The sequence below is a fragment of the Denticeps clupeoides genome, chromosome 3 (genome assembly GCF_900700375.1).
Source record: "Denticeps clupeoides chromosome 3, fDenClu1.1, whole genome shotgun sequence".
NCBI lineage: Eukaryota > Metazoa > Chordata > Actinopteri > Clupeiformes > Denticipitidae > Denticeps > Denticeps clupeoides.
The window spans coordinates 11,730,439-11,755,070 of NC_041709.1; the positions used below are offsets into that span (position 1 = coordinate 11,730,439).

Below are 24,632 nucleotides of genomic sequence, written 5' to 3' on the forward strand. Positions count from 1 at the left end.
TTATTTCTCTCATTTTGGTTTCAGAAGAACTTACATTATTGACAAATCAAAGAATGTGGATAGCTTCACACACAAGTGAAAAAATACTTTATTTTCCTTATTTGACAGCATTTGCGTGCATATGCTGATTCAGTGCAGTTGAGGAGAAGGCACATAATCATGTTTTGGTTGAAATGAAAGGCTGGCAGAATTTTAAAATACACCTCATTCATTAAAATTAAGAGGATTACTTAAATGATTACTATGGCACTGGAGCATTGACCTTATGCCTGTGGCTGCAGTGTTTAAACACCTGTTCTTAGGACATGGCTTGAACCTTGTGACTGACAAAAAGTTCCATTTTAAATTATAGAAGCAAAATGCTCTGTGCTTGACTCAACAAGCAGACATTCAGTCGTGTTAAGACATTTAAAGAGCAACCTCATCCAGTTCCACTTCTTCATTTCATTTTCACAGAAAGTGCTAAAAGACTAAAACAAGAGAAAAAGAACATCGCTTGTAATCCATCAACAGAAACAACACATGGTAATCGGGTTTTCATAGTCAACTGAAGAAAACACTATGAAAACCTTTATGAGGAGGAAACTCTTTCTGTGCATATAAAATAATAATTTGGTTTCAAATGGTTCCCCCACCATCCTGAATGAACAGTCGAGGAGATTCACATTTCAAGAAGGGACTTTTGCACTTGGTTCTCATTTATCTTCCCTGCAGCTGCTTCCTGCACATGACTGGAGTTTAATAAGCCTCTGATTCATGGTCTGCAGAAGGGTGGGGTCCACCTTCTTCACAATGTTCTCCAGTTGATGTGGGTCGGCGGTCAAGTTGTACAGCTCAACGAAGGACTAAAGGTAGAGAACAATTTTTTAGTGAAATTTTAGAATGCAACTTTATTCGCCAAAAAGAACTCAAACAGACATCTCCCGTTCCTCAGGAACAAAATCTGCACAAATGCAAATCCTGTCTAGCCTGTCCAACCACATGCTAAAGCCAAGTCAAGCTGACAACTGACAAACATGTTCAGAAATTATTCAAACTGACATATGGCTTGAGGGTGATGATTCACATTCACCATCCTCATTTTGATCAACAGCTCAACAACTGGAGTTATCATCACATTATTGAAGTTGCAACTGGAAAATCACAAAACCTGAGCCTTACCTCACTGTCAGCAAACTCGCAGTACTGCAGGTTGTCTCCAGTCAGCGTCCTCACACAAGCGTAGGTGTTGTTATAGGCGTCTTCACAAACGCAGTCTGGAAAACATTCCTGTGCATAGGTACGTATATGAAATGCACAATCAACAAATGTGATCTCTCATATGAAATGTTAACTGCTGACAATATTACAACTTACGGAGAGTCCTGGACCCAATTTTGGGCAGGAAGGGTCAACTGAGGGATGCCCCTCCCCAGTGTACTCAACCAAAAAGAAGGAGCGGGCAGTCCCGTTTCGCAATGAGGGAGCCTACATGGAGAAAGGTCAAGGATTCCAGCAATCCTGAATAACTGTTAACATCTTATACAAACATGTGCGTGCTTGAGAATTGAGATTACAGCTACACAATTAATCCAGTCAGTGGGGATCAAATAATTACCGAACCAGAACCTACACCCAACTCGGTACTTGCTGCTTCACTAGATACTCAAGCATTTTTCTATTCCAAGGAGAGTCATCTGATTTACATGTTACTGTGTGTTTCACGCTCAGAATACCTGGTTGCTATGGATCTAGAGTTTAATATGTGGCCCCTGTAAAGAGCTACTTCCTTTTGAGACCCAATCACAACCAAATTTCACAAAGATTCTCAGTTAGAACCATTAGGATAAATTACATGGCAAAAATTATAATCACTTATGAACACTCAAACCATAGCTGAATTTATAAAACCTGATCAGTCTCTACAAAAAAAAAAAAAAAAAGACAATGACAATGCAACTTCCTCATAAAGTCAGTTATAACACCTTTTCACAAAAACCACATTAACCTTTAGGTTCTTAAGAAACACCTCGTCTAATTTAGGTGCGGCTGGAGTGAAATCATTTCTAGAAATCCTTCTAAGCTGCTCACCATATATGGGAGGAAGGACTGGCCGTCCATGTTCACAGTAGACAAGTTCACACCAGCTATGTCAAGGAGAGTTGGAGCCAGATCAATGTTTAGCACTGGGGCCTATGCAAAGAAAATAAATAAATGTGCATAAAATGTGTCTGTTGTATTTCTATAAACATGTGGCATTGATACACCACTGCAGAAAAACCATCAACTCTCCACACTTACTGCCAGTGTCTGATTGGGCTTTATCCCTGGGCCACGGACCATGAGGGGAACTCGGATGTCGAACTCATAGAGCTGGCGCTTGTCTATAGGCAAAGAGAACTGACCTGTGGAATGAGAACCAATGTTGAAAGTGTTAAATTACCCTTTGAGAGCATGTTAGGCATGTTAGTGGGTAAGTGATGGCCTAGCGGTTATGGAAGCAGCCCTGTAATCAGAAGGCTGCCGGTTCGAATCCTGATTGGCCAAGGTGCCACCGAGCAAAGCACTGTCTCCACACACTGCTCCCCGGGCGCCTGTCATGGCTGCCCACTTCTCACTCAGGGTGGTGGGTTAAATGCAGAGGACAAATTTCACTGTGTGCACAGCATACGGTGCACGCAGTGAAATTATTATTATTTATTTAAAAAAAACAAAACAAAAAAAACAATCATCTCCTCACACCCGTATGGTATCCGTTGTCAGACAAGTAGAAGATGTAGGTGTTGTTCAGCTCTTGTATTTCATCTAGCTTTTTTACCAATCCTTCCACCATGTCATCCACAGACAGCAGGGTCTGCCACCTGCCAGATTCAGATACACGGTCATTACATTCCTGTCGCACAATTCTTCTAGTTTCAACACATTTACTCCATTGGCACAGGTAGGCTAATGAAGGTTATGCTTCAAGTAATAATGAAATTCTCTTTTCAGTTCAATGTTTTCTCTACCTTCTCCGAAATGCATCGTCCAGGTAATTAATGGAACTGTTGGCCATTGGGTTAACAGGCTGCCGCAGAAGCCAGTGCTTGTCCTGCAACACCACCAACCACGACTGCTCAGACAAGAAACTGCCATACCCCTTCAGCTCTTATGTATGCACTCAACTGGTTTACGTTGGAGTGACATCGGTGCTGTCAGTAAAGTAATCGGTGCTACCTTTCCTCCAGGTTTATTGAAACTGCCATCACGCGGGGCCTTCACGTTGCTGAAGGACGTCTGGTACTGAGGCGCCGCGGTCCAGGGAGAGTGTGGCGCTGGTGGGGACAGCATGATGAAGAATGGACGCTGAGGGCTCCGATTCTTCAGGAACTCCAGGGATCTATTAAACTGGGGAGGAATGAAGGAAGAACATCATAGCCTATTTTTTTGGTTTATGTAAGGAAAATTCTATATGCAAAGCTCCAAGACAAATTAGGCAACGAAACCAAACCTGGCACAAGGATTTATTTTAATAAATGCAAAGTGATAATTTACAGCATGTTTCACTCTTGAATTGCTACACGCTCAGAACACACGGTTTTGTATGGATCTGAAAAGGGTTCTTTAGGCCCAGAAAAGGTCTACTTCATTATAAGAAACAACCAAAACATTTTAATTACTTTAAACTATATTTATTTAGTCAAAAGTCATCATGTAATCAGATAAAAAATGCCAACTGCAGCATAAATCATTAAACCCGTTAATGCCACATATGATTGGAAAAACTTCCTGCCTAGTTAAGGCCCTTCTCAAGGCTGCTCAGTTAAGCAAACACAATGGCAATCACATGAATGCACACTGTTTAACCGGCCTGGGATTATGGGCAGGTGAACACGGTGCCTTCACACATCTGTCGTTCTCAGCAGCACATTCGCGTGTAAAGAACATGCCTGACACTGTCACTCAGAAGCGGTACGAGATTTCACTTTTCCTCAGAACCAAGCAAAGACACATACTCACAATTAGATCAGTGAGGTAGTCAGTGTTGTAGTTATCTCCATGCGTCTCCTCTTTTCCGTTCACAGAGAGGGAGTAATTGTAGTACGCGGAGTTTCCAACCTCCAGACAAAAAAAAAAAAAACAGCACTACTATAAACCAGTTAAACCAATTACAATGGTGTGTCACATTTTACATTTACTGCATTTATCAGATGCCCTTATCCAGAGCAACTTACAGTCAGTAGTGTGGTAGTAGCCTAATGGGTAACACACTCGCCTATGAACCAGAAGACCCAGGTTCAAGCCCCACTTACTACCATTGTGTCCCTGAGCAAGACACTTAACCCTGAGTGTCTCCAGGGGGATTGGTAAATGCTGTAAATGTAAATGTGACAGGGACAGTCCCCCTGGAGACACTCAGGGTTAAGTGTGTTGCTCAGGGACACAATGGCAGTAAGTGGGGTTTGAACCTGGGTCTTCTGGTTCATAGGCAAGTGTGTGACAACCACTATGGCTACTATTGTTAAAACACAAATACAAACGTACAAAAAAAAAAAAAAAAAAAGACTCACCAGCGCATTCCACTGATCCCAGCCATGTGGCACGTATCCCACGTCTCCTGCACCTTTCCTTCCATACTGTCAACACAATGGCGTGAAGTGGTAGTAGATAAAAGCCGCGGCATTGGAAGGTTAAACACACAGCGCGCCTACCTGGTTGAGGTACTTCCCCCCGTAGAAGGTCTGGTAGCGGACCTTGCTGAGGTAGACCGGGAAGGCCAGTGCCTCCATGTTGCTCTGCCATGCCGGGCTGCTGCAGTTGCCGGACAGGGAGTTGTTGCGGACCTGGTGGTTGTGGGGGTACTTGCCGGTCAGCATGCTGCTCCGGCTGGGACAGCACAGGGGCGACACTGTGAACTGCACAACGTGGGAGGGTTCATTTAGCGGAGCGTCTCAGCACGTGGAGCATGGAACGTGACAAAACAACGCATGGACTCACGGCATTGGAGAAAGTGACACCGGCATCACCCACCAGCTCTTTGGCCTTTTTCACTGGTGTCTGGCAATTGGGGGAAAAAAAAGGTCAAAAGCTCAGTATTTAATTTACAGCATTTATCAGACGCCCTTATCTAGAGCAACTTGCAGTCAGTAGTTACAGGGACAGTCCCCCCCCTGGAGACACTCAGGGTTAAGTGTCTTGCTCAGGGACACAATGGTAGTAAGTGGGATTTGAACCTTCTGGTTCATAGGTGAGTGTGTTACCCACTAGGCTACTACCACTTCGGCTTTCAGCCGTGCTGAAAGTTTAAAATCGAGTAAAATGGTACTTCGTGTGTTTTTTCTACACGCTCCCGGAATGAAATTCACCTTTGCGAGAAAGCAGGGAAGTCACGGTGCGACTCACCAGTCCTCCCAGCTGCACGTCCTGGTCGTCGGCGACGATCACCACGACGTTGCTCGGCCTGGCACACGCTGCGCACCGGAACAGGCAGCCGGACAGCAGCAGGAGCAGCGCGACCGCGACGGCGCCGCGATCCCGTCCCGCGTGGGCCGCCGAACCTGCCATTAGCCGCGGGACTGCGCTCCCCGACGCGCTGTGGCGGAGTAACAGGCGCGGAGGAAGTTTGAGGAAGTTCGCCCTGCTGCGGGCGCTCGTCATATGACTTCTGTTTTTTTTTTTTTTTTTTTTTTTTTTTGTGGCAGGAAGGACTTCAATCTGGCGACAGAACACAACACGCAAAACTCCGCGTCACGTTGTACACCGAACAGAATACTAAACACCGACCGACCACGTGAAGGCGAACTTCAGACCGAACTTTATTGCCGTATCTGTGGCGTCGGTCACGCAGCGGAGGCCTAGCGGGTAAAGAAGCGGCCCCGTAATCAGAAGGTTGACGGTTCGAATCCCGATCCGTCAAGGTGCCACTGAGGTGCCACTGAGCAAAGCACCGTCCCCACACACTGCTCCCCGGGCGCCTGTCATGGCTGCACACTGCTCATCAAGGGTGATGGTTAAAAGCAGAGGACACATTTCATGTTGTGTCACTTTCACTTTAGTGGGCTGTGACATCGTGTCGAACCTGTTCCCAGAGTCGGGAACTCCTAGTTTTCCAAACCGGGTCTGTTTTGGCAGGAGCGCCGCGATCTGGTTGGCTGGTCGTCAGGGGCGAATAGCCAATAGCGTCTTCTGCTGAAAACCTGGTGTTCGCGGGAGATGGCGCCACCTGGCGGCCTGGGGCGTTACAGGCACAAAAACCGGGAGAGGAATTTGAAGACCAAGGCAACAAACCTTTACACCCCCCCCGTTCCGAAAGTAGTCCTGAACCATGTCTGCAGTGTACACGAGTGGGAGTGGGTGGTAACGGTGACAAGACCAACACGTTACCTCCGGCGTCTTGACCTTTACTTGTAGTACACCCTGGTGTCACATCGTTTGTTAAACTATGAACTCGTGTCTAGTTGATGTACCGCGTGATGTAAGAGTAGTTCGTTTATTCGTGCAACCTTCTTTCGTTTCTGCCTCGTTTGACGGTGCCTAAAATCTCCTCAGCATTGAGTAGGTTATCCTCTGAGCACACGAGCTCACATTCAAATGAAATACATTCATAAAAATCTGAATTGTTTTTATTTAATTTTATCTGAATGTTTAATATACTAAACGTACTATATATACTAAAATATTTGTTATCTTGTTGGACAATAGGGAACAACATAAATATTTAAAAATATATAACAAATATATATTAATGGACAGAAAATATATTTACATTATTTTTGTATTCTTTTTAAGTAAAAACGCTTATCTTGATGGACGTGTTCCCTTGACAACACTGGCGGGTGTGTGGCGCGCATGCGCACGGCCGATCTCGGCGGAAACCGCGTTCCGCGCCGGAGTCGAGGAGTCCGGGGACTCGCCATGGTCCCTCTCAAGCGGAGGAGAGTTGCTCCGAGTGCGTCCTCAGGACACCCCAGTCCTCCCAGGACACCCCAGCACCCCGACGTTGTCATCTTTCTCAACGAGAGAAAGATGGGCGCGAGCCGCAGAGCCTTCCTCACGCGGCTCGGAAGAAGCAAAGGCTTCGTGGTGGAGGAGTCGTGCAGGTTCTATCGTCGTTTTATCGTCGCACAATCTGCCACGATCTGCGCTCACTCAGTTTGCCATCTGTCCCTGTCTACTAATAAATGGCCTTTTTTTTTTTTTTAAACCCCGCAGCGATTCCGTGACGCACATTGTGTCTGAACACAACTCAGGGGAGGAGGTCCAGGCCTGGCTCGAAAGTCAGAGTATTCCCAAAGGAATCGTGGATTCTGTGCACTTGCTGGATATTAGTTGGTTCACAGAGAGCATGGGGTCGGGGGAGCCCATCAGTATTCAGGACCGACACAAATTAAAGGTGTATTTCAGTGGTCCTAATTACATCTATCAGTAATTTGCTGGAAATATGTTCTGAAATACGTTTCTGTTCTCTCCTCCAGGTGAACGACAAGCTCCGTCTAGACCCTCCGGAATTCACTGTGAAAAACTATGCCTGCCAGAGACGAACCCCTTTAAAACACAATAATACACATCTTACTGTGAGTGTTTCTATTTCTTCATTTGTAAATCGTTATGACGTAATCTTTAGTTTTCCCCTACCATTGAGTCAGTATTTACACTTAACATTTAGAGCATTTAGAAGACAACTTCGTCAAGAGCAGCTTACAATCAGTAGTTACAGGGACACTCAGTGTTAAGTGTCTTGCTCAGGGACACGATGGTAGCAAGTGGGATTTGAACCTCTGACTTTGGGGCCACCCAATGACCATCACATCACTTAACACACTAGGCTACTATCAGTTTTTTTCCTAGTTTTTGATTTTAAAGTTACGACTCTGGTAAACGGTGTTATGACAGCATGCGCTGGAGCTCCTTGCAGAAAGTGCAGCATTTGGGGAGAACGAGGGAAGGAGTGTTGCATTCACCAGGGCGGCGTCCGTCCTGAAGACATTACCCCGGTCTGTGCAGAGAATAGAGGAACTTCGGGGACTGCCGTGCCTGGGAGAGCATTCGCTCCGCGTCATAAAAGTGAGTCGAATAAATGTGCAGATGGCTACACAAATTGTATAAATGTCAGTACATTAGTCACTGAAAATGCTTTACTGGTAGGAAATATTAGAATACGGCGCGTCACAAGAAGTGGAGTCTACGAGACAGTCCGAACAGTATCAGGCTATGAAAGTAGGTTATAGTTTTGCTCTACTGGCCACTTATAAATGCAATGCCTCATGTCCATTAGATTATTACAGGAGTACGGCGTTATAGTGCCATTCTCTTAAGAGCATTTTATTCCCTTTGGAAGGCCCTGACTGGTATATTTGGTGTTGGGGTGAAGACGGCAGACCGGTGGTACAGGGAAGGGGTTCGAAGGCCTTCAGACCTGATGGACTCGGAACAAAAACTGAACCAGGCACAGCAAGCCGGTACGCACCATCCATGTCATGATTTCTTTTGTCGATGCTACTGATCTCTGATGGAATGGGGTGGCGCAGAACAAAACAACTCTGTTCCTGTCTTTTTGTAATTACCAGGACTGCAGCACTACAAAGACCTTAATACATGTGTGAGCAAAGCAGAGGCTGATGCCATTGGTGTGATTGTGGACCAAGCAGTGCAGGCGGTGCTGCCAGGAGCCCAGATTACTCTTACTGGAGGGTTTAGGCGGTATGATGGGTTTCTGGGGAAATACATGGCAATTGTAAATTGACACTTGTTGACAGGGCTGTTCTTGCAGGGGCAAAGAGAGTGGCCATGACGTGGACTTCCTCATCACTCACCCAGAGGAGGGTAAAGAGGAAGGGCTGATGCCCAAAGTTGTCAACTGGCTAGATACTCAGGTAGGTCAAAAAGGCCAGCCTCTTGATATATATTAGGGCTGCAACTAATGATTATTTTATGAATTGATTCATTTGTCTAGTATTATTATTCTTTTTGATTAATTGGATAAAAAAAAAACAAGCATTCATTTCCAAACCCTTTATTTAAACAACCAAAATCTTTAGAAAGTGCACAAACATGTTGCTCCTTGAGCTGTTATAATTATAAAATAAAAATGGAACAAAAAACATACACATGTATGCTTTACATCTGCCAAATAGACTTTTTTTTTTAAATAAAGTGCTACCTGATCTTCCAGAATAATAAATAATTTCTAGAAAAAATAAAGAACAAAACAAATCAGAAAATTTAACAGGATTTGTTTGAATGTCAGAACTACACTGCAGACACACACACTCGCAGACGCACACACTTTTGTAAACACTCACAAACACACATTGACATCAGTGAGGGTGATAAAAATGATTCAAGAATGTCACAGCTTTAACTGGACTGTAAAGCATGCAAATTAATCGCGCAAAACTCCACTATCAACAGCCACGCAGTTCATTATGGTCTTCTGGTTCATAGGCGAGTGTGTTACCCACTAGGCTACTACCTACCACCCTACTGTCTACTACCACTACCATGCCTGCACAGACCAGGCATTTACTTAATCAGACCTCAGGCATTATAAACTTCATTCAAAGCGGCATTTTTTTTTTCCATAAAAATGCGTGTTTTTAGTGTTGAACCACGCGTTCAAATGCAGGTGAATTATGGCCCATATGGCCTTTTATCTTTCCTCTACCCCCATCCTGTTTATGAGATGCCGAACTATGCAGGCATCAGTGCACGAGACTAAATTTTTAAAAAATAATCAAATGTCTCCACGTTGTGCGATGCAATGAATCGATTATGAAATATGTTGCCTTTTAAGTAATTAATTTAATTGATTCATTGTTGCAACCCTAATATAATTGTGGTGTTTGTGTGGGGGAAGTGGAAATGTAGCAGGTAAGAAAACGGACTCGTGACTAGAAGGTTACCAGTTCAAATCCACTAACCAGCAGGGAGCCACTGAGGCACCCATGAACATGCGCTGCTCCCTGTGCAGTGCTCACTGGGAGAAGACACATTTCATTCATTGATGGTGATCACAGCAATCACTTTTGCGTTCGTTATAACTGCTGACCAAGGACCTTTTTGTGCATCCTGTATAATAGCTTTCAGTTGTCTTTTTGTGCTTCAGGGCTTGCTTCTATATCAGAAGACAACGAGAAATTCATACTTGGAGTCCAAAGATGGACCTGCTAGGCCACCTAGCAACATGGACCGCTTTGAAAGATGCTTCTCCATTTTCAAATTGGAAAGCCAGTCATGCTCGCCTCCTGAGCGAGAAAAGTCTCACCAGTGGAAGGCTGTGCGAGTAGACCTGGTGGTGAGCCCCTTCAGTCAGTTTGCCTTTGCTGTTCTTGGCTGGACAGGGTCAAAGGTAAGAGGTTTAGGGTCATTTTATAAAATAGGAACCAGTGTATCAGTTGCTTTGCAGGGAATCGGTTGAAGTTCATAGTTTTTTTTCAGTATGTTTATTGATTGTCAAAGTATTATTCCCCACCGGAAGGTAAATGAGACAAATTGTACATTTTAGCAGATCTGCAAAGTTACTGTAATATCAGTCATGTGGGTGGGAATTCCAGAGAATAGCTGACTGCTCAGTCAGTGGACAATAAAGGGAGGAGTATTTATTGTTGTCTAATCATTTATTTAACCCTGATCCAGGATAACCAATTGCATGTGTATCTATTTATTCTAATTCTATCTATTTTTCTCGGTATATATTTATTAAACAGTGTTCCAGATCAATATTCTTATTTAGAATTCCCTTGCTTAGTAATTCACAATATAATGCACATCAGCAGAGACCTTTGTAAGTTTTAGTTGTTAGGATTATCAGGTGGGCCATTTAAGGATTTCTGAAGAGATTAGACCCCAGTAAAGGCTATAAACTATTCTTTTTTTATCTCCTGAGCAGAGTTGAGATTAGATTTTATTGGAGGCTATCTAACTATAGAGAACAGTTTTCACTGAGTTTCTTACACATATTTAAGAATTTACCTTATTGATAATTTATCAGACCTGTTTGAATGTGAATATGAATGAGTAGATGTATGTTGACTTTCAGTTCTGTACCTTTCCTTAGCTGTTTGAAAGAGACTTGCGACGCTATGCTGGCCAAGTGAAAAACATGTCACTGAATAGCCACTCACTATTTGACAGTCATCAAGTAGGTACAGTTGTGGGTTCACTGATGGCCTTATAGACATGGCAGGCATTTGATCACACGAGCAGGTGATTGATTTTTTTTCTTCTTCTTTTAACTTCAGAGATGTTTCCTCAGAGCCACTTCAGAAGAGGAGATCTTTAGCCTCCTAGGTCTAGAGTACATCCCTGCATGTGACAGAAATGCCTGATGGGCCACTAGGCAAGGGGGCAATTCTCTGCCTCAAGGTTTCACTAGAGACAACATATGCATTATGTTCTTTTTAGAACAAGATTAACTTATTGACTATTGTTTCTCACTGAGTGAGAAAGGTAAACATCTGCATTCCAATGTAACCACATGAGTATTACATGAGTATTACCACATACCGGAACATATATGTGAGGGGACATTTAGAACAATAAACTTTAAATTAAATTCATAATGAAAGTATTTAGTGTCTTTCTGTGTTGGACTTCAATCGGGTTACCACGGGTGCATGAATATGTTTGCAAAAATTCTGTCAGAATAGTTTTTTTCATAATGATTGAAACATGAAAGATATTATGTGTCTACAGATAAGTAAACAATTTATTATTAGTATGTTTTTTTCAGAGTCGCCTATTTCTACCTTTATGGCTGCTTTGTTCACTATTGTTGTCATCAAAAGCCACTTTATGAGATGCTCATTCACATGAGTGAATGATGAGTAGGTGCGTCTAAACATTTGACTGGTAGCATATGAATCGAAAAGGGCTGCTTGAGGGTATTAAAACTGAATAGTGTGGCTGCTGCGCCTTGAAACTGGAAATTTGCAGTTGCGTCTTCCTTGAACAGCTGTGCTTCATTTGGTAACAGTGGGTCCCAGATGCCCCAGTTCTGTGTGCTACATGCAGCTGAACCGTCTTTGGGGAAGTAGCATGTAAGCTATGCAAGATGTCATTTTATTTTTAAATGTGGTTTACCGTTGGTTTGTTCAGGGATATGAACCACCTGTTCTCTCTACATATGCAATGAATCTGTAGTTTGTTCCCAGCAACTAGTTCCAGCTGTATTGACAGTATTACCTCAACAATGGAAGATTATAGGGTGGGCTGGACTGACTGGAAGAAACCAGACTAGAATCAGATTCTTATAAACATTAATGTATGATTTCAGATGCAAATGCTGTGCGGTTTAAAAGAATGTATCACCTTTGTAAGCTGGCCTTGGTTCATCATACATTAGGAGTTTTGAACAAGCATTTTTTTGCTGTATTCCTCAGATTTTAGTATGAATAGAAGTAGAACAAATTAACCAGAATAATTTAATGAAGAATAATATAATTCTTGCAACAACAAAAAAAAAATGCTGCATTGTGATGACTTGCTTTCCTCTGTGATACAGCCAAGATCCTTGCTGCTTCAATGCCCTTTAGCGTTCTGGTCGACTAATTGGTAGAGAACTTTTTGAGGCCCTATATGTAACTGAGGCTTTCACTGAAATTTCCCTACCTCATTGAGTCTTTTCTACCGCTTGGTTTACATATGTAATTCCAAAGAAATCCACTAGAGGGCATTGTGACTTAAAAGGCTTGACCTGTTTAAGACAGGGGTTCACAGGAAGTTAGCAAAGAGTTGAGCTTGCTATATGAAGAGAGCTCTTTTTGACAAAAAAATCAAAGGTAGGCATACTTTTTCAACATTGTACAATGTCAAAAGGTTTACTAAACATTATTAATAGTAATATAGACTATTTAGAGTAGTTATAATGCTTGCGTTTCATGAAACTCCCTTACTAGAGAATAGCACACCAGCATTACTGTGAATCCATAGTTGCACTAAAGAAAGCAGCGAGGAAAGAACCATAAAAAGGGCTAATTCATACATCGAGCACCTGTATATTGAAATGTCCCCTCATTTAATTTGTTTAATGGCATCCAGTGTGTACCATACTACATACATTGTGCATTTAATAATAAATCCTATGCGCTTTATCAGTAATACACAAATATAAAATCGGAAGCATACAGTCCTCTCTGTACGATGTGTTTCTGTCTAGCCATAATCAGGCACTTACTTGTTGATCTGTTTGTTTAACTATCTGTTAATGGCATGGCATCTGTTCCATTGTTTTTTGTGCTTCTTTTTCATGGCACTTTTCCTATTCTCCTACAGTCCTTGTTTATTGGCACAGGCTCGTTCCTCACTGGGCCGACATTTGGTTTGTCTGTGTGCTTTTTGATTTAAATTTATGTTTAAATGTGTGGTCTGCTCATGAGTTAAACTCCAGTGAATTTTGTTCCAATTATTTGTCTCCTGAGATGGAGGAAGGTATCAGTAATGCAATGTAATATATCTTTAGACCAGTGATGATGATGTGAAGCAAGAAACACTCATGTTGATCCACATTTGACACTTTCAGATCCAAATAACATTAAAAACATTATCAGAGCATAATCACTAATGCTCTAAGTTTAATCAGGGAATAGGGCTATTTGCATACATTGTTATAACACCATTGTAAGGAGACTACACTAGTGATGACATTTAGAAGATATTCTGTGTCAATAAGCAATCTTTAGAAACATAGATGAGCCAACAAATGGTGCTAATGTTGATCCAGCATTGATCCGATGAAGTATTTTTTGCTGTAAAGACATCCAACGCAACTAGAGCACATTTAATCACAGAAACAGAAATGTCATCTTAAAAAAAAAAAGATTAAATCCACTTGTAAATCAGCATCAACACAGTTCCTGATTAACCTGAGATGGTTAATTATTATAATAATGTTTTTTATTTCTTGACATGTTGGACTTCAGGGAAGGTCCATTTTTATTTTATCTGCTTTGAGTTTGTATTTTATGGACATTTTAAACCCTTAATAATAATAATAATAGAACATCAGAAGGAAATACGACTGTCAGGATTGACTGCAGCTGTGCTCATCACCTATACCCAATTCTGACAGCACATAAAACCACAGATTTCCGCCCCTTCAGAAGGGACGACATTTTCATGGACCTGAGCATGAACTTGAGTTTTGTTTGGTGTTATAAGTTCTGGCAATCGCCACACGCCTGCGGGTTTGTTTCAGTTGTTACCCATTATTTCCCATTCTTGGCCACCGCCCCATTGTTTATTTATATTATTGTTTATTTTATAATAAAACCCGTTCCCAGCATGTCCTGCTTCTGCGCGTCCTTCCCCCGTAAGTCCGTAGTCGAGACAGAATGTCGTCCCTCCACCCAAAAGCGCAGAGGTAAAAAGAAGAGGAGAAGAAACACTGCGAAGGACACAGCCCGGCACGACGAGCGCGGGCGCCGGGGGAGAGTCACTTTTTAAAACTTTTAAAAAGTGAAGTGATTGTCACATGTGATACACAGCAGCACAGCACACGGTCCTCTGCATTTAACCCATCACCCTGAGTGAGCAGTGGGCAGCCGTGACAAGCGCCCGGGGAGCAGTGTGTGGGGACGGTGCTTTGCTTAGTGGCACCTCAGTGGCACCTTGGCGGATCGGGATTCGAACCAGCAACCTTCTGATTACGGGGCCGCTTCCTTAACTGCAAGGCCACCACTGCTCTGTTTTTTTTTGTTTTTTTTTTTGCTGGATGGTGCGCGTATACGCATCGCACACCACGTTTTCCTAAGTATTCTTTGAACCCATCGTGTAGCTTTCAAAACAGAGCCTCCAAAAATATTGTGAGCTTGTTGTTGCCCCTCTCCACGGAAATCTTTAATAAAAGGCGAAAGATTTATACGTGATGAAGAGAAGCCCAAGCGACCGTTCTAGTCGAGCACTTTCTCCCCGATGAGCCATGCCGCACGATGACAATCCGTGAAACCCCGAAACGTTAACGTCGGTGGGTGAGTGAGCGGAGCGAAGACGATGGCGTCGGCAGCAGCGAGGAAGTGACGTGGGCAGAGAGCGCAGAGGATGCGACCCCCACGATCTTTGCCACTCTGCACTCTGCTTACAAGGCTCCCCGTGGACTGGGACGACACGTTCAATGGTACTATAGAAACCATACATGAAGACCATGACAGTTGAGAAGACAGAGCAATGGAGCCAAATGCAAGCACTCATATGTCTGGATACATTAAACACAAATGGTCATGAACAAAGATCTCTATCAACATTCCAAGAACTTGCAAAAAACAGGCTCCTATATGTTTTATATGTATTCTAACATTACATCCTGAAGACACTGACGTGATCCACACACAGTTTCCCCGGGCTCCAGTGTCTCACTTGAGTAAAAAAAATTACAAATCACTAGTTGACAGGTATGAGACCTAGTGATCCCACAGGGTGGTAGTAGCCTAGTGGGTAACACACTTGCATATGAACCAGAAGACCCAGGTTCAGGGACTACCATTGTGTCCCTGAGAAAGACACTTAACCCTAAGTTGCTCCAGGGTGACTCTCCCTGTAACTACTGACTGCAAGTTGCTCTGGATAAGGCCGTCTGATAAATGCTGTAAAATGTAGTGATCCCGAAAAATAAGACAATGTGAGAACATTGCATTAACAACTCCATGTCACTGGAGATGGAAATTTTTGAGGTCATTTGTTTGTGTCAAAGTCATTGGACAACTGACTTTACTGTTGTGTATTAAAGCATGTCATGCTGTAAATAAAGGATGCAACATTTACATTCAATCAATGTGCCATATTTTCAATGTTGTCCTGAGAAAAGATTGAACAAAAAAATTCAACCACCATGTATATTTTCAGAGGAATGGTCTTAAGAATTTAAAGCATTTACAACAGAGCACTTAAAGGGTTGTAGGTGATTTATTTATTATTCACTGTATTGAACAAGATAGAACAAACTCCCACGGTGGAAGGGTTATGGATTTGTATCCAAGCTCTGACAACATCAGTTCTTCCTGCAGAGTTGGTGTCTTCTCGTCAAGGTCACCGTCATCACCCGGTCCCATCAGAAGTAGCCTAGTGGGTAGCACACTTGCCTATGAACCAGAAGATCCAGGTTCAAATCCCACTTACTACCATTGTGTCCCTGAGCAAGACACTTAACCCCAAGTTGCTCCGGGGGGGACTGTCCCTGTAACTACTGAACGCTCTGAATAAAGGCTTCTGATAAATGCTGTAAATGTAAACGTGTCGTGACTGTGAGGTTACTTGCTGCTCAAACTTTGTCCACCCCAGACACAGGCAACATGCAAAGTACAATTTATTTGTTATTTAGGTCAACCAGACAGAACGCATGTTGGGGGTGTATCAGAATAACACTGCCCTGAGCTGTTACACATCACCAGTACTGCAGAGTTGATGCCACCCTCCACACAGCAAATAGTGACAAAAAAGTTCAGAGCACATGTACAAACCAACAATTCATCAAAAATAGGCAATCACACTAAATTCACGTTACAAACCGCAAGTAAAGCACCACAAATTCACACTCTAAGAGGGTTGGGTGGGTAATAAGATCAGTGTAGTACATTAACCAGGCTGGTTATCTTAACCCCCATAGACACAACAATCCAGAATATTCAATAGACACATACTATATAAAAATACCTATTTAATAAGAAAATGATCTTAAAACAGTCAGTACTGGACCGGAGTTTAGATGCTGTTCCAACTGTGTCCAAACTTCCTTCTGGCATCGGCCGCCGCTGCTATACAACAATCCGAAAGTGAAGTGATTGTCACATGTGATCCCGCTGCAACACAAACACAGTCAGGCCAATAGAAGGAATATTTGAAGTCCACAGACAATAGCGCGCCAACCGGAAATTACAACTCCGACGTCCCTTCAGGGGTACTTAGCTCGTGTTGTTGTCACTGGCCGTAGCGCCGCTGGTCACGGTACGGCGTCTGGTCGTGTCACAGCTGCTCACGCTGCTGTCGTCGGCGACGTCTCGTGTCCCGGTACTTGTCACCGCTCTCCCCGACTGCCCCCATGACTTAAGGTGGGCCCTATTTAAAGAGATACGGACCTACCCACAACCAATACCCAGTCTTCACCAAATTCAAATGTTATTTGTCACATGCATAGTCATACACGGTATGATATGCAGGGAAATGCTTTTTGCGACTGCTACAGACCACAGTATTGCAAATGATGCAAGTGTACAATGAACCAATATGCGAATATTGCAAACATAACCAAATATTACACTTTTACATCTTTAACATATAAAATATGTGTAACTGGTAGGGTGAATGTGTGCAAATAAGTGAAAGACAATGTTTAAAGAAAAGAGCCATAAAAAAAAAAAGAGCAGTAAACTAAAATGCGCAAATTGATTTTGTGCAAAGAGTCCAGAGTGATTGAAGGTGAAAGTACTGTTGTTGTTGTTGTTGTTGAGAGCTCGGACAGCCTGCGGGAAGAAGCTCCTCCTCATTCTCTCTGTGTTGGACTTCAGGGAGCGAAAACGCTTCCCTGATCGCAACAGAGAGAAGAGTCCATTGTTGGGGGGGCTGAGGTCCTTCACTATCTTCCTGGCCCTGGTACAGCACCGTTTGCTGTAGATAGATTGAAGGTCAGGGAGCTTGGTACGGATGATTCGTTCGGCTGATCGAACCACCCTCTGTAGGGCTCGCCTGTCCTGCATGGTGCTGTTCCCGTACGAGGTTGAGATATTTCCCGTCAGGATGCTCTCTATGGTGCAGGAGTAGAAGTTCTGACTGGGGGGCAGTCTGAAGTCTCTCATGTGTCTGATGTGGTAGAGATGCTGTGGATGGGCCTGAAACCATGCTTGGACCATTCAAAAGTGAAACTGAACATTATCCCAAACTATTACATAATCACACCATCAGCTCTACAGACCTGATTTAGCTCATCAAGGAAAGCTATGATGAGCGCTGCATTATATGACCCAAGGTCTGTGTCCAACCACTCCATCTTCTGATATAGCTGCACACATGGTTATATTGGCTCCACGTTGTCCAGGAACTTCAACGGTTGCCCGCTGGCCGACCTCTCCACCTTGTCTTAGCTAGGTTGAAGCCTGCCTCATCCAAAAACAAGAATTTGTGATGGTTTTCATCAGTGTCAAGCTCCATCACCCTCTAAAATACAAAAACAATTACTGATTACAATGACAGAATGTTTGGAGATTTTTTTCTCCCCCTAAAACAGGCAAATTGATCATACCTGAACATACTCAGACCTCAGTTGCTTCACTCGATCTGTATTTCTTTGAAAATGCACATGATATAGTTGTTTTAAAGACACCTGATGTCTTTTCAGCACCCATGCAATAGTGGGCAAACTTATGGCATCCACAATGCTGAATAAGTCATCATAGTCCAAGATGTGCTGTTGGATTTCTCTAAGGCGAATATCATTTCTGACCTGAACAATATTGACCACAGCCTGCTCTTGTTGGTCAGTAAGAATTTTGCTTCTGCCTCCCCTATTTGGCCTAATCTCTATTCTGCAGGGAGAAAGTCATAGTTAGAACAAATTTACAAAAAAAAAAAAAAAAAAAAAACACCCTTTGGTACACACTGCCATGCTGTATACACTAATTAACTGCAACAGTGAAGTATCTTAGATTCTGAAGACTCATTGCGGACTCAGAGTTTTCATTGCGGAAAGTTCTGATAATGGAGGCCACAGAAGATCTTCTGAGGTTTGGTTGAAACATTGTAGCTGCTGCTCGGGGAGTAACAGAACTTGCCAGTAACCACAAAGCAAGTCTAATTTACTGACAATACGAGCCGAACAAACCCGATCAACACAATCTTCCATTCGGGGAAATGAATCTGGTCTAGTTACTGCATTTACTTTTCTGTAATCAGTACAGAAACTAACTGTACCATCAGGCTTAGGTACTAACAGACAGGGACTACTCCATGGACTACAGCTTGGCACAGAGAACCCATGTTCCAACAAATAATCGACCTCAGACTGCATTACCGTACGCTTAGTGGGATTTAGTCTGTACGGGTGCTGTCTGATTGGGGCATGTTCACAAACATCAATGTCATGCTAACACTGTAGTACATGACGGAACATCACCAAACAATGTCTTATATGTCCGAATTAACCTCATAACCTGCTCCCGATCGTTAAGAGGCAAATGTGACAGATGTGCATCAGTTTTGCAAAATCACACTGTCGTGTAATCGGGGCGAAGACACAGTAACATTTCCTAGATGTAACCCATCCTCCTCGGGAGAATAAGCATCCAGCAGGGGCATAGAAGCCACGGATAACACATTAGCTCTTTTTCCCGGTGGATTTACATTGCAACACAGGACATCACTGTCTCTGCTAACATATTTCTTGAGCATGTTCACATGACATACACGCATTTTACGTTTTCGGTCAGGAGTGCGAATAACGTAATCAGTGTCACTTAACTGGGACTCCACCACATAAGGACCTGAGAATTTTGCTTGGAGAGCAGACCCCATTAGTGGTAATAAAACCAGAACTCTATCACCCGGCTGATCATATAGGGCTTTCATAGACCTTTGTGCATGTTGTAAGGAAGCTCGAGCGGTAGCACAAGCATTATGAAGCTGTTCCCGAAAGGAACTGACATGATCCAGCACATTAGTCTCTGTAAATGGTTCAGCTGCCCAGGCTTCTTTAAGCAGCTTGAGAGGACCACGCATAGTATGACAAGGTCAGCAGGACTGAATCCCAAGGACCCCTGAACAGTTTCACGAATGGCAAATAACAATAGTGGGAGACCCTCATCCCACTCTTTAGCCGAAGCTAAGCAATAAGTATGGAGCATGGACCTCAGAGCTTGGTGAAAACGTTCCAATGCTCCTTGCGACTGAGGATGGTAAGCACTTGATACCAGATGCTTTATTTGTAATTCCTCCAAAACTTGCTTAAAAAGGCGAGACGGGAAATTTGAACCTTGGTCTGTGACTCGATTACCTTCAAAAAGTTCACCACTTCACTCGAACCAAAATTAAAAACACCCGGAGCTGCAAGAGTCAATAACCTTATCGGAGCTAAGATGGATAAGGCTATTCTGGTGAAAATGTCATGTCATTGAAATGTCATGATTACACTTGAGCATATCCAGTATCATCTCGTATGTATGTCCTGAATCAAAATATTCTCGAATAGTGACATCTATGTTTGGGTCACCGGTATTGTTCATGTTTGGAAAAATGCACTACAGGCAGAGTAACATCCGGTTTCAAAAGACGACTGGTACCTACCCTTTCCGGTTTCTTAATGTAATCGTGCTTCTCAATTTGTTTTTGTGATTCTTAATTTGTTGTTTCTGAATTAGTTTGTGTTTCTCAATTTGTTTTTGTGTTTAGTAATTTGTTGGTGTGGTTTGCACTTCAGGGCCATCGTAGTGCTGACATAGATAATGTAATTGTTTGCACAATATACATTTTGTACAGTGATTGATGTATTTTGAATAGCAATTTCTCCACAGCTAATCTGAGAGGTATTTAAACAGCCAGTAAATAAAAATGAAATTTGCCACATTAACATTGCACACACTAATTCATTTTAAATCTAAGGAGCAGGAGTCGAGGTTGAAAAGTCAGTGTCACTGGCCAAGAATATATGGACCTTGTGGACCAAAGCTTTAACCATACCAAATTTATTGTGTTGGCTATATTGTAACAGTCCAGTGTGAACACATCCATATTCTCTAGCAAATGCTTTCAACACTAAAAATGGATGTTTTAGAAGAGCATAAAATCCATGCTGAAGCATGTGTGTGTGACTTACCTATGCTTTGCATTTGGATTACCCAAAATGCATGGCAAACACACTCAACTTCATTCAGACCGTGATGCTTGGACTGGGAAAGAAAAACCTCCCCAAAAAACTGCTAACTCTGAAGAACAGTCTGGGTTAGACCAGTAAAGAGCCATCAGATACTTTGTACGTTGTGCAGCTATTAATGTTCTCCTCTTATCAGAGAAAGTTTGATGCTTTCATGCAACTGAGCTGGCTTGTTTATGATCTCAATTAAAGTTTGTACCATGTTATGCTGGTATGCTAATGGTGGAAATAGCGCCACCTTGTGTTGGAAAGACTTAATTTTGCATTCAACGACGTCCTGTAGTTTTCAGGTGTTTACCTGTTTAATATTGAGACAGTCACATGCATAGAATTAGCTCACAGAAAGGCTGAATAATAGATTTAATGCATATTGTTATTACAATAGCCTCACAGACATAGATCACACTGAGCAATTTTACAATTAGCTTTAAAATACATATTAAATATGACAAGAGGATGGGGAAAAGTAATTTTTGTTTGTTGTTGTTTATTGTAATGTTATTTAGTAGCAAAACATTGGAAGGTATATATATTATATTTATATTGGAGAGTTGGAATCAAAAGTAATAATCAAATGTTTATTGTTCAGCTTAGATCTGTCACTGATGCATTTTTTTTTTAAATAAATGTTGTAATGTACCTGAATAGACCAAGTGAGTTCTTTTAAAGTATATTCTTGTGGTTTTTTTGCCTTTATTAGATAGTAACTGCTAAAATAGATAAGAAATGAGAGAGAGAGATTGAACCCAAACCTGGGCCAAGGCAACAAGGAGCCATTCAAGGAACTACTTAAAATAAGTACTGCACACTTAAAATAAACAAGCTTTTGTAACTCACTAATCTTAAGATTACTTTGCTTAATTTTTTTGAGGCAACGAGTTTTCATACTTTTTTTTTTTTAAGTAAGGTCAACTTACTTGGTCGAGTTATCACTGTAGCAACCCTTGGATCCAAAAGTGAGTCTCGACTGATGATGATTAGTTTAATTTAGCTTTATTCAGAGTTCTTGAGAACCCATCCAGTCTTTTGTCTCTTTATAGCACCATGAAAACCACATTAAAATAGACCGAAACATACACATAACTCTACATTTTACACAATTCAGAATTATGAATACATATGAAAATAAACATACCTCGCTGCGCTCACCAAAGAATGCAACATACAGCTGGACAATCAATTCCTCTGTTAATTTACAAGTGGCCAAGACCATCTTCGGCAATACACTTTCAGCTCAAACTGGGCATCAAACTAAATCCAGTGAACAACAGAGCATGGCACAGCTCACTGAACAATCAACACCTGCTGGCCACATTAATTAAACTCAAACCACAGCACCACCCATAGGACAAAACACAAGACCACATGGATGACCCACATTATAGGAAATATAATGAATACAATAAAATCTTAATATTTATATTAAGAAAATGTCAAACACATATAAAAGGACAATTGTGGTCCTTTACAATATATATATATATATATGTGTGTGTGTGTGTGTGTGTGTGTGTGTGTGTGTGTGTGTATATATATATATATATATATATATATATAATGAGGCACAATCAGTATATGCGGTGTCCTGTGATCTCCTTGTCCAAGTAATTGCGTTGAGGCTTTCAATGGCATTGTTGCATAATTGTGAATGGTGTTGCATAATTGAAATGAATCTATCTCGGGACATTGTCTTTTTGATTACTGGCACCAGAAAGTTTTCTGACCAGCAATCCACAATGGCACCAACGGGACACATGATTGCTCTTACAGAATTGAAATGAATGCCATCAGTTGAATTGCCAAATTCCAGTCCGGCTCTGTTATGCAGGCTTGATGAACTGTACACTCCCTGATGGTTTGGAGCATTTCCACGTCTAACAGGGAAAGGAAGCTTTGGATTTGTAATTTTATGCAGTTGGAGGATAAACAAATTGAGAATGGTAAATTTACATGAACCTCACTGTAAATGGGTTTATATAAATACCATATGTACTATGACAATGACAAACCTTAGCAGACTTTGTGGGTCCAGCTTGCGCAGTGAAGCACAAGTTATTTGCTACTGCACTGGGCACTCCAATGGTCTCCTCTAACCACACAGGTGCATCTTCCGTGGCATGTTGGGTTCTTGTTCCATCTCCTTTTCAGATTTTTCTGAGGTACCAGTGGCCTGCTGGACAAATGAAATCTCTTCTCCATCAGAGTTTGCTTCGTCCATTTCCTGAAGCAAGTCTGTAGCGTGGAGAGGTTCTTCCTGCATGGCTGTGATACAGAGGCCATCCTGATGTGCGTTCTTAGAAAAGCGCAATCAGAGGGCAAATGTGCCAGGCATCACAGGTAGTGAATGGGTGGTTTGCAGAACAAAAGATTGAGGAGAATCAAGCTGAAGACCTGTGAAAATCTCAGCAGGGGTGAATAACACCTTGGGCCTTGCACCAGAAAATAAAAAGGTCAGTAATTCTAGTGTTAACCGCCTTTTCCTAACAACATAATTGACCTCTAAATGTCATTTTAACTTCAAAGAGTGTGTCCAGACCCACACCTCAGATGTTTCTTTTACACACTGCCTGAACAGGAACAGGAAAACCCCAAAAATGCAGGGGCCTTTCTTTCATTCTTCCCATTCTCTTTCTCTGACACTCCTGTTAGACCAGTCAGCCTGAGCTGCAACCATTCACAAACATGTACCAGGGACTTAATCCCTCAGTGATGTCTGATGTGCTGTCAAAAGGATGTGTGGAGGATGGGAAGTGGATCAACAGTTATGCTCAATTGTGCTTAATCCCCCCTTAACACTTACCTTTTCCCACACCAAATGTGAGAAACAAAAGTTTCGGGTAGGGAGGGGTCCCTAGACGACACCTTTCTTTTCAGTAGGGAGTGTGGATCACTGGAGCCAGGCTGGTGGACGACGTCTGGCCTCTGGGGACAGGCAGTCTGAGCTGGTTCCCATTTCACAGCGTGGCCTGAAGGCCACATCACTTTTTTCACAGTAGACCCGTTCAGATAAGAAAACCAGTATCAGTTCACAGCCCTTTACCTTTGAAGATCAGAATCAACAGAAATATATGTTTAGATGGAAGGTTGGGTGGTGTCAATGCTTTCAAAAATGAATGGTAAAATGTGACAGCATAAGTGCAAAAATGCCCATAAAACCCTCTTCTCAATTAATAAGACTTGAATTGACTTGTGTACATTAATTTGTTTCCACTTAAAGGAAGTTGAACATGTTTGTTACACTTCTATTAAATTATGTTCAGAAATGTTTGCTTTGTTATACATTACAGGCCAAAAGTTTGGACACACCTTCTCATTCAATGTGTTTTCTTTATTTTCATGACCATTTACATTGGTAGATTCTCACTGAAGGCATAAAAACTATGAATGAACACATGGAGTTATGTACTTAACAAAAAAAGGTGAAATAACTGAAAACATGTTTTATATTCTAGTTTCTTCAAAATAGCCGCCCTTTGTTCTTATTACTGCTTTGTACACTCTTGGCATTCTCTCGATGAGCTTCAAGAGGTTGTCACCTCCAATGGTTTTCCAACAGTCTTGAAGGAGTTCCCAGAGGTGTTTAGCACTTGTCGGCCCCTTTGCCTTCACTCTGCGGTCCAGCTCACCACAAACCATCTAGATTGGGTTCAGGTCCGGTGACTGTGGAGGCCAGGTCTACACCTTTTGTTAAGTACATAACGCCACATGTGTTCATTCATAGTTTTGATGCATTCAGTGAGAATCTACCAATGTAAATGGTCATGAAAATAAAGAAAACACTTCGAATGAGAAGGTGTGTCCAAACCTTTGGCATGTACTTTATATA

At 42.2% G+C, this 24,632-nt stretch overlaps 2 protein-coding genes and 1 non-coding gene across 4 annotated transcripts; 1 reads left to right on the plus strand and 2 right to left on the minus strand.

Annotated features, from left to right (window-relative positions):
* Positions 1–476: 476 nt before the first annotated feature.
* gnsb (glucosamine (N-acetyl)-6-sulfatase (Sanfilippo disease IIID), b) lies at positions 477–7,117 on the minus strand. The gene is made up of 13 exons (XM_028971611.1): positions 5,362–7,117; positions 4,957–5,016; positions 4,671–4,874; positions 4,530–4,595; positions 3,979–4,077; positions 3,196–3,366; positions 2,988–3,070; positions 2,722–2,840; positions 2,281–2,384; positions 2,071–2,172; positions 1,357–1,467; positions 1,162–1,269; positions 477–845 (listed from the first exon to the last, which is right to left on the minus strand). Exons 1-13 carry the CDS (start codon positions 5,614–5,616, stop codon positions 696–698), a joined length of 1,632 nt encoding a protein of 543 aa, XP_028827444.1. The 5' UTR covers positions 5,617–7,117; the 3' UTR covers positions 477–695.
* Positions 6,727–11,516, plus strand: polm (polymerase (DNA directed), mu). Of its 2 annotated transcripts, none has more exons than XM_028971613.1 (11): positions 6,727–7,058; positions 7,171–7,351; positions 7,434–7,532; positions 7,852–8,022; positions 8,104–8,175; positions 8,297–8,417; positions 8,526–8,658; positions 8,729–8,831; positions 10,064–10,252; positions 11,015–11,098; positions 11,199–11,516. In XM_028971613.1, the coding sequence occupies exons 1-11, from the start codon at positions 6,808–6,810 to the stop codon at positions 11,283–11,285; spliced, it is 1,491 nt and encodes a 496-aa protein (XP_028827446.1). In that variant the 5' UTR covers positions 6,727–6,807; the 3' UTR covers positions 11,286–11,516. The 2 variants fall into 2 exon arrangements, with proteins under 2 accessions (XP_028827446.1, XP_028827445.1); XM_028971612.1 differs by having other exon boundaries at positions 6,728–7,058; positions 10,064–10,306.
* A 3,213-nt stretch (positions 11,517–14,729) lies between these two features.
* On the minus strand, positions 14,730–14,841 carry LOC114787220 (U5 spliceosomal RNA). The gene has a single exon (XR_003749355.1). It is a non-coding gene; the product is annotated as a U5 spliceosomal RNA (small nuclear RNA).
* Between the last annotated feature and the right edge of the window lie 9,791 nt (positions 14,842–24,632).